This window comes from Triticum urartu, chromosome 3, assembly GCF_003073215.2.
Source record: "Triticum urartu cultivar G1812 chromosome 3, Tu2.1, whole genome shotgun sequence".
Lineage (NCBI taxonomy): Eukaryota > Viridiplantae > Streptophyta > Magnoliopsida > Poales > Poaceae > Triticum > Triticum urartu.
Window position 1 is genome coordinate 16,205,259 of NC_053024.1, and position 12,807 is coordinate 16,218,065.

The 12,807-nt window shown below is 40.3% G+C and overlaps 1 protein-coding gene across 1 annotated transcript in view; it reads left to right on the plus strand.

Moving 5' to 3' along the window:
- The first annotated feature begins 297 nt into the window (after window positions 1-297).
- LOC125546509 (ruvB-like protein 1) overlaps window positions 298-12,807 on the plus strand; it is a 33,063-nt gene continuing 20,553 nt past the window's right edge. The window contains exons 1-3 of the mRNA XM_048710747.1: window positions 298-385; window positions 1,013-1,198; window positions 7,186-7,469. Of these exons, the coding sequence (XP_048566704.1) occupies window positions 298-385; window positions 1,013-1,198; window positions 7,186-7,469 (558 nt within the window). The remainder of the gene's footprint in view (window positions 386-1,012; window positions 1,199-7,185; window positions 7,470-12,807) is intronic.

The following is a 12,807-nucleotide window of genomic DNA, read 5'->3' on the forward strand; positions in this document are numbered from 1 at the left end:
GGCGCAAGCAAAAAACACGCCTGGCCCACACTGTGAGGCGAAAAGTCAAGCCATTCGTCCAGATTCACCTCCTACCCCCTGCGCGCTCGGCCGTCACCCTGCCGATCCCGGCGCCACCCACCGCCCACCACCACTAGATAGGCCATTCTCCGCCGGAAAAGAGAGGAGGTTTCACCGCGGCTGCATCTCCACCACTGTCCGGGCGATTTTACCGGCGTTCCGGCCGCGTAGGGCGGTGTACTGGCGGGTGTGCGCCCACCACGCCCGCAAGGTGTTCGGCGATTTGCCTGCTCGACGATGGACTCGGACGACGAGGAGGCACTTGTCGCGCTGCTGGCAGAGGAACATCTCATGGTCCTCGCCACCCTTGCCGGCCTGCTCGCGAGCAATGAAAAGCCGCGGCGAGGTGGCTCGGCGCCGGGGCGGATGAAAGCAAAGAACCGGCATCGTCTGGGAGGCTACTGCATGCTCTACTTTGACTACTTCGCCGACGCTCCACTGCACGGCGACAAAGTATTTCGGCGCCGTTATTGGATGAGCCGAAAGATTTTCCTCAGGATTGTGAATTCCATTCGGGAGTTCGACAGCTACTTCAAGTGCAAGAATGATTGAACCGGCAAACTTGGATTCACCTAAATCCAGAAGTGCACGACATCGATGAGGATGCTTGCATACGAAGCTCCCGGTGATTCACTCAACGACTATGGGTGCATGGCCGAGTCCACGACCATTGAGTGTTTCTACAAGTTCTGCAGGGCAGTGGTGGTAGTGTTTGGACCACAATACTTGCGAACAGCCAATGCGGAAGACACTGCTCGGATCCTAGCACAGAATGCAGCAAGAGGATTTCCTGGGATGCTTGGAAGCATCGACTGAATGCATTGGAAATGGAAGAACTGCCCATTTGCTTGGCAGGGGATGTACAAAGGCGCCAAAGGCGGTTGTAGTGTAGTACTTGAGGTGGTGGCCACACAGGACCTCTGAATTTGGCACTCCTTCTTTGATATGCCAGGAACTCACAGTGACATCAATGTGTTGCAGTGCTCCCCTGTCTTTGCCAAGCTTGTTAAAGGTCATTCTCCTCCAGTGAACTTGGAGGTCAATGGGCGGCACTACAATAAGGTGTACTACCTAGCTGATGACATCTATCCGAGATGGTCGACATTTGTGAAGACTATATCAAACGTTGTGCCAGGAGGCAAGAAGTCCCACCTTGCCAAGGTTTAGGAGGCTTGCAGGAAGGATGTCGAGCGGGCATTTGGTGTGCTCCAATCTCGATTTCCTGTTGTCCGGTATCCTGCTCAGACCTGGTCGAAAGATCAAATGTGGAAGATCATGACTTGATGTGCCATCTTGCACAATATGATCATTGAGAGCGAGCAGGAAGAGCCAGTGTTTGACACTGAACCATACTACAGGCAGGGTCCTCTTGCCCAAGTTGATCACCAGCTACCGGCTACCTGGACTTCCTACCTCAATATGCGTCAGGAGATCCGAGACCCATAGGTGCATCAACAACTGCAGCAAGGTCCGGTGGAGCACCTATGGGGGATCAATGGCGACGCCTAGTTCGACGTGTGATGAAATATGAGTTTTTATTTGTTGGACTATATAATTTGTATTGAACTATTTGTTGTTGAACTATTTGATTTTTATTGATTTTCTATGATGAACTATGTGATAAAAAATAATATTTATGTTGAGAATTCATGCCGAACCACGCCGAATAGGGGCCGATTCCCGCCGATATCGGACCATTTTTCGGCGAAAGTGGGCTGAAAAATGGGCCGACATCGGCACCTGGGGGCGACGGCTGGGTGCCCAACCGCCTCCAGAGCCGATTATACCGCCGGCTCGCCCCCAGACGGCGATTTTTATGCCTCCTGGGGGGGAGGGGGGCAACGACTGGAGATGCTCTAACAAAGCGGACTGCAAAAGTATCAGATTGATTCACAAAACTACAAACTCCTTTTCATTCATTTTTTCACCTAACAAATCATCAATAGAGTAGATGGCTTTAATTATTCAGGCAAAAATGCTATAGATATCTTCAGAACAAATAATAATAATTTCCAAAAATGCATATTTTGAGCATAACGATTATGTGTTGCTTACGAGCCCTTCGCTGTCGTGTGGACCAATGATTATATGGGTCCACTGGCAGCCACCCAGCGAAGCAGTGCGAGGTGTAACAAAATCTAGCTGTGAATAGTAAAAATCAACGGTGCAAAACGAACGAGCGAGCTGATCGAGTGGCCAGCGATCACGCGCGAGCGAAGGCCTCCAGAACGGTGGGTTGCGTAGCTTGATTTATATGTTGATGTTTGATGTGAACTGAACCTTAGAAACCTTGTCTCTTTCAGTTAACGTGTTTGCTCAATTGTGTCGTCCTTGAAAGAAACAGACCGAGAAGATACCAAATGAAGAGATGAGCAAATGAACAATCATATGCGCAAATGAAGAGATGAGGCCATGAGGGCATTTGGAAGTGATTCCTCATCTGGGTGATGGATTCATATTTTAGTTGTAGCAGCGGTAGATGTGTGAGTACTTGAAAGAAAATCATGATGTTATCGGGGATTTTCAAATTATCGCATTGTAACATGAAAAATACTTAAAAGTAGTAACTAGAGCAAGCTGTCTAGCAGTTAGTGATTGTAGTGGCTAGTTGGTGTTGGTGTTACTATTGTATTAGACTGCCCATGTTTCCAAAATGTGTGTTTAAACAAAAGAAATGGATTAATGAAGAGACTGTATCATTGTATTGAGTTGGAATAAAACATCATTTTAACAATGGTTTTGAAGGTGTTGACCCGGCTGGTTGAATTTGGACATATACATGCCTTCCTATCAATGCTGGTGATCACCACTATGCTGCTGACACGCTAAGCACCACGCTTAAGTCGAGAAACCACGTTGTAGCTACTGTCGCCAAGTCGAGGTTGCAGCAGGATGGGCAACAACATGGTGAGCGTTTGGGATACCTGTTCCATCTTCCCTGGGCTAAAGCAGAGCACTGAAATAAAGCAGAGCGCCATGGTTCGTTCCAGATGTGAACCCAGCGAAGTAAACTATTCACTACCCCATGGTAGGTGCTAATTTAGGTGAGTCATCCCCGGTCTCACACTAAAATATCAACATAATAGTTCCATTCGATTTTATGGGTCTGCTACAATCCTCAAAATAAATCACAGATTTACCATTGTGGAATGTGTTAGATTTTATGGGGCTAATAAAATCCTGAAAATCTCAAACATCTACTATTTGACTTCTAGTGTGTGTGCAAAGAGTTTAATCCCACCATTAGTGGAGATAGACAGGCACCAACATAAGACTATACCAATCCTTGTGAAAAGAGATCATCAATGAGCTATGTCTCACTTATTTCTCATGTATACGAAAATAATGTACACAAAAAATTAAAAGAAATATTGATCATGTATTTTAAGTATATATTAAACGTCTATGAAAGAATGTTCTTGATGAATAAGAGAAATGTATGACGCACATTAAATAAAGTAAGACATCAAAAACCATATATTCTTAAAAATCTTATTATGTATTTAAAAATGTTCAACATGTATATAAAAATGTTCATGATGTATACGAAAAATGTACATTGTGTGTGAGAAAATATTTATTGCCATTCAAAAATGTTCACCATGTATTTTAAAAATGTTGACTATGTATTCAAAAAAAGTGTATCATACTTGTATATAAGTAAAAATGCACACCGGGTAACTAAAAATGTACATTCTGTTACTACAAAAGGTAGACATTCGTTGAACAAAAAGTTAATAGTTGAAAACCAACAATGAAACAAGGGAAAATGAAAAAAAACAACTAAATCAGAAAAAACAAACACAAGCAAAAAGAAAAAATGAAAATCGATGAAAACCAATGCAAAAAATGGAAAACAGTGAAAACCAAAAAACAAACAAAAATTGAATAATGAAGAAGAAAATAAAACATAGAAAACCGGTGAGAAATAAAAGAGAACAAATGTATCGTAAAAAATAAGCCATGAAGAAAATAAAGAAAAACTGAAAAAAAAGTGAACCTTCAAAGCGACCGTGGGCGAGCGAACATGAATATGTGAATATGGATTGGCCCAGTACATTAGCGTTCTGTAGACACCTTGAGTCGAGAGCTCCTTTCAACTCTTTATAAGCGAGATATAGTTCTTGTGGCTTATTGTGACACCTGTGCTCCTCTCTCTCCTTTGGTGCTTCGATGAGTAGGTCAACCCAAGATCGTGCATTCTATGGATCGATACGAACTAGTTTTGAAGCTTCTATGCATTTCTTTTGTTTTTTAATATGTGTTTTCTTTATGAGTTTTTGTTCGGGTTTTTTTTTGCTCTTTTCAATTTTATGTTTACTTTAAAATTTAAAATATATGTCTATATTTACAAATATATTTTGAACATTTTTTTTGTTTCCATGTTGAGAATTTTTTAGATCCACATTAAATGTTTTTTGAATGCATGCTGAACATTCATCTGAATACACAGAGAACATTTTCACAACGAGTCTTGAATATATTAATACACAGCAAGCATTTTTATACACATGAACATTTTTCAAAAGAAAATTGTGAATATTATTGTGAATTGTATAGACATTTTTAAGTGTTAAAACATTTTTTAGAAGTCAAGGAAATATTTTCATACGTTATCAATATTATATTATAATTTCAGGAATAACATTTTACATTTAATGATCTTTTTAAATATCACGGAACATATTTTAAATGTGTGAATAGTTTGTAGTGCCATCAGAAATTTTTGAATGGTATGAACATTTTTCGAATAACACAAACAATTTTTGACGTTCCTGTAGTCTAATTTGTAGTACTTAGGTAGCTAGTTGGCCGCTTGTGCAGGAGTTGAAGAAATTTTCCGATACAGGTCGCCTCGTTGGAGCCGAAGAAAAAACATTGGATGGCATTTTGATGATTAGGAAAAACATATAGTGTCTTGCTCGCCTTTGTTTAAGTTGTACTACATCAGGGACAAGAACCAAGTTTGCTTGGAGGCAACAAACGATTTTTACTTCTTCTTACTTATGCAGGGAAGCTATGCAAGCAACTAAGTCATTGTCCGACCGACCCATTATATTTATTGTCTGACCAGCCCATGATGGCTTACACACGCTACACGCACGAGTAGACAAGCATGCATGGGGTGAGGAGTTTTAGTCCGATACCGCTAGGTATGGGAAGAGATGACCACCATATAACGTGACTGCTTGACTTGCTTTAGAATCACTAGAAGCACACAGACAGCATTGCACCACATGCAAATCACATGTGTGGTCGTATGAAATTTCACGGCTTAGACTTGCGTCAAGACAGTTTTTACACTAACATTTTTTATGGTACAAAAAGTTTGGAAAAATTGTTTGGGAAAGTTCTTTCACTTCATTAACAATTTTTAGTATGCCATGAGCATTTGAATTTAAGTATTTTTTGTATATAAAATATTACAAAAATATAAACAAAAGAAAAAATGAACAAAACTAATACATTTAATGTTACTGGGCCGGCCAACTACATGCAATCCTTTAGGCGTGGCGCAGACGCACCACAAATGATATATATCGCCCGTGCTAATCACCCACAGGTGCGGCGACTTTATCCGGCCCATTAGGCGCTAGAATATAAATGGAGGAGCCGGTTTTAATATGCTTCTGAAACCTTCCATCCAGTTTTGGGAAATTTTATGAAGGTTATCTCTTTCCTTTTTTTTCGTTTTTCTACACCTTTTCTCGATGTCATTTTCATTGTATGTTTTACTATTATTATTTTTCTTTTTATTATTCCTTTTTTTAATTTGTGAATGATATTTCAAATACGCTCATTTTTTCAAATTAAAAAACTTTTCAAAAATTATCAATCATTTTTAAAATTACACGAACATTTTCTGAATTGGAAAAAAAAATCAAATTCGTGAATATTTTAAAAATTCAAGATATTTTTTCATATTTCTGAACATTGTATCAAGTTTGTGAATAGTTTTAAAATTCTTGAATTGTTCTTTGAATTCATGAATTTATTTTAAATTTGCTATCATGTTCTGCGGTATTGGTAAGACGGCGGCCGGGTGCAGCCAGCCATCTCCGGCGGGCTCACGCCACTGCACACGTCGGCAACATTAAGTTCTATGGTATTGGTAAGACGACGGCCCATCTCTCATGCTCTATACATCGAGCCACAGTGATATTTTTTTAGGGATTTATCGTCTTTGATGTTGGCTTGTTCCTAGAGTTTTAGTGATAAATTACCTCGGGTGTCCGCAGGAACCCCTAACCTACCAACGCAAACAATACTCTCTCCATTAAAATTCACATATAAAGAAAGAGAAAATAACCGTTTTACTTTTTGCAATTTTTTGGGGAAAATGATAGGATACATAATGATTGGCTACATGTTTGTATTAGCCGTTCATCACTCTGCCCTTTTATGCACAATAAGGTGAAGGCTCACTGGACAGACTTAGAAACTGGTGTACTTATATTTTGTCTAATTTAAACTGTAATATCATGCAGATGAAACAATGATGGACCAAACGCTCGGAATTGGGCATCATCCAATGCTTTTCTGCGTTGAAGGATGCCAAGCTAAACCTGTATCTTCTTTTATCTTCAACGTGTTTAGGCCGCTCCCTTCTTTCTACCTCCCTCGCTGTTCTTCATGTGTAAGACTGCTGCACGCTTTTGTTTTTCATAGAAAATAGGTAGGGGCCTCCCCTCCCGACTTTGCTAATTTTTTTTGTATGTGCATGCATAAACTTTTACTACAACTAGTTGGACGTTCAATTCCTATGGATATGCATCATTTTTTGGTTTAAGGAAACTGAAATTTCTCCCTTTTTACGTACAATGAACATTGTTTTGTCTGTTGTGATGATGCGCCTGTTATCCATCTCCGATTGAAGGAAACTGAATGCTTTCTTTCAAATTGGCACTTTTTTGGTTCAAGCGAACTGAATGCCAGACATTGGAGAACAGTAAACCTGTATTAGTCCTTGTGTTTTCAGAAAAAAATCAAGAAGGGAACAAGTTTCTTTCTTGTACACACCAAGTCACCTCTCATCTCACCACTTGTGCAGTACAATACGTTACACATTTTTTTATCGATAAGCACCAATATTAGTTTATATGAAACATTTATGTTTTTGTCCAGAATTGCACACTGGTGATGATAAGCTGTGGCGAGAAGCAGAGGAGGTGTGCCGCGAGGATGGACCCATGACTGACCTCTGCGGGTTTGCCACCTCACCAAGGTCTCATTCCTTCATGGGTGTAGCTGGGCCACCTTCTCCATTGACCAACACTAGCACCATCAGAGCCAGTGAAGACCGGGAGTTGGAGATGCCATACGACCACGGCCGGGTGCAGCGAGCCATCTCTGGCGAGCTCACGACGCTGCACACGTCGGCAACTACAACATCAAGTTCTATGGCGGTGGTAAGATGACCGCCCTTCCTCCCCCACTTGCTTGCAGCGCTTTAATTTCCCTAAGCTAGTTATTTTGGCTTGGAGAATCTTTGTTCTGATGTTACTAGTGAGAATCACTTGCTTTTCAAGGGCAGTCCCATTCCGTTACTCTGCTACAGATTGACATGCTGCTTGCTGTTCAATGTGTTACCAATCAAAAATACTATTCCAAATAATACAGGAAAAACTTTCAGATTGTGCCATGTGTTGATTTCAAAGGTTGTTTGATGGGTATTAGACTATTCAGACAATTTATGAAAAAAATGCATTTTAGGCAGTTGGTTTGTACGGAACATGGATGGTTCAACATTGTTCGAGCACTTTGTTTGTTCTAATTGGATACTGCAGCATTCTATTGCAAATCCTACTGACTAGTGATCCCTGTTATGTTAAGTTCTGATGACAAGTTAATTTGGTTTAGATGCATTGTACCACTGAACTCTGCTGCAATGGCAAGACGATTTACTTCACTCACCAGCACCTTCATTAGTAGTAACAACTAAATATGGACACTTGGTTGTTCTTCCCTTGACCAGTAGTAACAATTGAATCTGGTCTCTTGATCTCCTTTACATAATTTATCCTATTGCTGTAGGATGCAATCAACGTTGCTTCACATAATATGTTGTTGTAATTGACCTGGGATTTGTTGTAAGCTAGAAAATGCAACATCTGTTTGTAATGGGCCCTTTTTCTCTTCAGACCTTGATGACACTCTCTACCTGTTGGCCTCTGGCATCGACCCTGTCGTCATCAAGAACATGCAATTCCAAGGTACATACATAACACAAATTCCGCTCTTTCTACTACACACCTGTACTAGTATCAGTCAGTTTGCAGGGAGAGATGGATAGCTAATTTTTTGTGTATGGTGTTGATGTGCTAGTCTTGTTGTTTGATTCTGTATGGCTCAGATTATACGGCAGCAAAAGTTTATGTCGACAAGAGTGGAGCTCTATATACTCCTCTATAAGCACCACAGATCACATGTTCTTCATGTGTAAGACTGCATCCCTTCTATCTCTCTCTGTTCTTTTTCATGTGTAATACCGTTGTATGCTTGCTTTGGCATGTTGTTTCTATGAAGTGAAGGAACATAGGTAGGGGTCTCCCCTTGATGTCTACTACACAACCTTCTTCTTGTAGACGTTGTTGGGCCTCCAAGTGCAGAGGTTTGTAGGACAGTAGCAAACCTCAAGTGGATGGCCTAAGGTTTATCAATCCGTAGGAGGCTTAGGATGAAGATGGTCTCTCTCAAGCAACCCTGCAACCAAATAACAAAGAGTCTCTTGTGTCCCCAACACACCCAATACAATGGTAAATTTATAAGTGCACTAGTTCGGTGAAGAGATGGTGATACAAGTGGTATATGGATGGTAGATAAATGTTTTTGTAATCTCAAAATATAAAAACAGCAAGGTAACTAATGATAAAAGTGAGCGTAAACGGTATTGCAATGCTAGGAAACAAGGCCTATGGTTCATACTTTCACTAGTGCAAGTTCTCTCAACAATAATAACATAATTGGATCACATAACTATCCCTCAACATGCAACAAAGAGTCACTCCAAAGTCACTAATAGCGGAGAACGAACGAAGAGATTATGGTAGGGTACGAAACCACCTCAAAGTTATTCTTTCCAATCAATCCGTTGGGCTATTCCTATAAGTGTCGCAAACAACCCTAGAGTTCGTACTAGAATAACACCTTAAGACATAAATCAACCAAAACCCTAATGTCACCTAGATACTCCAATGTCACCTCAAGTATCCGTGGGTATGATTATACGATATGCGTCACACAATCTCAGATTCATCTATTCAACCAGCACATAGGACCTCAAAGAGTGCCCCAAAGTTTCTACCGGAGAATCACGACGAAAACATGTGCCAACCCCTATGCATAGGTTCATGGGCGGAACCCACAAGTTGATCACCAAAATATACATCAAGTGAATCACGTGATATCCCATTGTCACCACAGATATGCATGGCAAGACATACATCAAGTGTTCTCAAATCTTTAAAAACTCAATCCGATAAGATAATTTCAAAGGGGAAACTCAATCCATTACAAGAGAGTAGAGGGGGGAGAAAACATCATAAGATCCAACTATAATAGCAAAGCTCGCGATACATCAAGATCGTACCACCTCAAGAACACGAGAGAGAGAGAGAGAGATCAAACACATAACTACTGGTACATACCCTCAGCCCCGAGGGAGAACTACTCCCTCCTCGTCATGGAGAGCACCGGGATGATGAAGATGGCCACCGGAGAGGGATTGACCCCTTCGGCAGGGTGCCGGAACAGGTCTAGATTGGCTTTCAGTGGCTACGGAGGCTTCTGGCGGCGGAACTCCTGATCTATTGTGCTCCCCAATCGTTTTAGGGTATATGGAGATATATAGGAGGAAGAAGTGCGTCAGGGGGGCCACGAGGGGCCCACGAGGGTGGAGGGCGCGCCCAGGGGGTGGGCGCCCCCCTGCCTCGTGGCTTCCTCGTTGATCCCCTAACGTGCACTCCAAGTCTTCTGGGCTTCTTCTGATCCAAAAATAAGTTCCGTGAAGTTTCAGGTCAACTGGACTCCGTTTGATTTTCCTTTTCCGCGATATTCTAAAACAAGGAAAAAACATAAACTGGCACTGGCACTGGGCTCTGGGTTAGTAGGTTAGTCCCAAAAATCATATAAAATAGCATATAAATGTATATAAAACATCCAAGGTTGATAATATAATAGCATGGAACAATCGAAAATTATAGATACGTTGGAGATGTATCAGCATCCCCAAGTTTAATTCCTGCTCGTCCTCGAGTAGGTGAATGATAAAAACAGAATTTTTGATGTGGAATGCTACCTAACATATTTCTCTATGTAATTCTTTTTATTGTGGCAAGAATATTCAGATCCATAAGATTCAATACAAAAGTTTAATATTGACATAAAAAAACAATACTTCAAGCATACTAACTAAGCAATCATGTCTTCTCAAAATAACATGTCCAAAGAAAGCTATCACTATAAAATCATATAGTCTAGCTATGCTCCATCTTCACCACACAAAATATTTAAATCATGCACAACCCCGATGACAAGCCAATCAATTGTTTCATACTTTTGGTGTTCTCAAACTTTTTCAATCTTCACGCAATACATGAGCGTGAGCCATGGACATAGCACTATAGGTGGAATAGAATGGTGGTTGTGGAGAAGACAAAAAAGGAGAAGATAGTCTCACATCATCTAGGCATATCAACGGGCTATGGAGATGCCTATCAATAGATATCAATGTGAGTGAGTAGGGATTGCCATGCAACGGATGCACTAGAGCTATAAGTGTATGAAAGCTCAATAAAAGAAACTAGTGGGTGTGCATCCAACTCGCTTGCTCATGAAGACCTAGGGCATTTTGAGGAAGCCCATCATTGGAATATACAAGCCAAGTTCTATAATGAAAAATTCCCACTAGTACATGAAAGTAATAACATAGGAGACTCTCTATCATGAAGATCATGGTGCTACTTTGAAGCACAAGTGTGGTAAAAGGATAGTAGCATTGTCCCTTCTCTCCTTTTCTCTTTTTTTATTTGGGCCTTTTCTCTTCTTTTTTTATGGTCTCTTTTTTTTCTCTTTTTTTTCATCCGGAGTCTCATCCCGACTTGTGGGGGAATCATAGTCTCCATCATCCTTTCCTCATTGGGACAACGCTCTAATAATGATGATCATCACACCTTTATTTTCTTACAACTCAAGAATCACAACTCGATTCTTAGAACAGAATATGACTCTATATGAATGCCTTCGGCGGTGTACCGGGATGTGCAATAACTCATGAGTGACATGTATGAAAGAATTATAAATTGTGGCTTTGCCACAAATACAATGTCAACTACATGATCATGCAAAGCAATATGACAATGATGAAGCGTGTCATAATAAACGGATCTGTGGAAAGTTGCATGGCAATATATCTCGGAATGACTATGGAAATGCCATGATAGGTAGGTATGGTGGCTGTTTTGAGGAAGGTATATGGTGGTTGTATGATACCGACGAAAGGTGCGCGGTATTAGAGAGGCTAGCAATGGTGGAAGGGTGAGAGTGCGTATGATCCATGGACTCAACATTAGTCATAAAGAACTCATATACTTATTGCAAAAATCTACAAGTTATAAAAGCAAAGTATTACACGCATGCTCCTAGGGGGATAGATTGGTAGGAAAAGACCATCGCTCGTCCCGACCGCCACTCATAAGGAAGACAATCAATAAATAAATCATGCTCCGACTTCATCACATAACGGTTCACCATACGTGCATGCTACGGGAATCACAAACTTCAGCACAAGTATTTCCCAAATTCACAACTACTCAACTAGCATGACTCTAATATCACCATCTCCATCTCTCAAAACAATCATCAAGTATCAAACTTCTCTTAGTATTCAATGCACTTTATATGAAAGTTTTTATTATATCCCTCTTGGATGCCCATCATATTAGGACTAATTTCATAACCAAAGCAAATTACCATGCTGTTCTAAAGACTCTCAAAATAATATAAGTGAAGCATGAGAGTTCATCTATTTCTTCAAAATAAAACCACCACCGTGCTCTAAAAAATATATAAGTGAAGCACTAGAGCAAATGACAAACTACTCCAAAAGATATAAGTGAAGATCAATGAGTAGTTGAATAGTTATGCAACTATGTGAAGACTATCTAACATTTAATAATTTCAGATCTTGGTATTTTATTCAAGCAGTAAGAAAAACTAAATAAAAATGACATCTAGGAATAGCAAACATCACGTGAAGAAGCAAAAACTTAGGATCAATCGATACTAACCAATAGTTGTCGAAGAAGAAAGGTGGGATGCCAACCGGGGCATCCCAAAGCTTAGACGCTTGAGACTTTCTTGAAATATTATCTTGGGATGCCTTGGTCATCCCCAAGCTTGAGCTTTTGTGTCTCCTTAATTCCTCTCATATCACGGTCTCCCTAAATCTCAAAAGCTTCATCCACACAAAACTCAACAAGGACTCGTGAGATAAGTTAGTATAAATCAATGCAAAAACCTTATCATCCTCTACTGTAGCAAATCACAAAAATTATTATTCAACATTGCATACTAAATGCCTCTGCGTATTTAATAGTCCTATCCTCAAATAGAATCATTAAAGAAACAAACATATGCAAACAATGCAAGCATAACAGCAATCTGCCTAAACAGGACAGTCTGTAAAGAATGCAGCTAGATCCATACTTCCCTAACTCCAAAAATTATGAAAGAAAATTCCCACTGTAT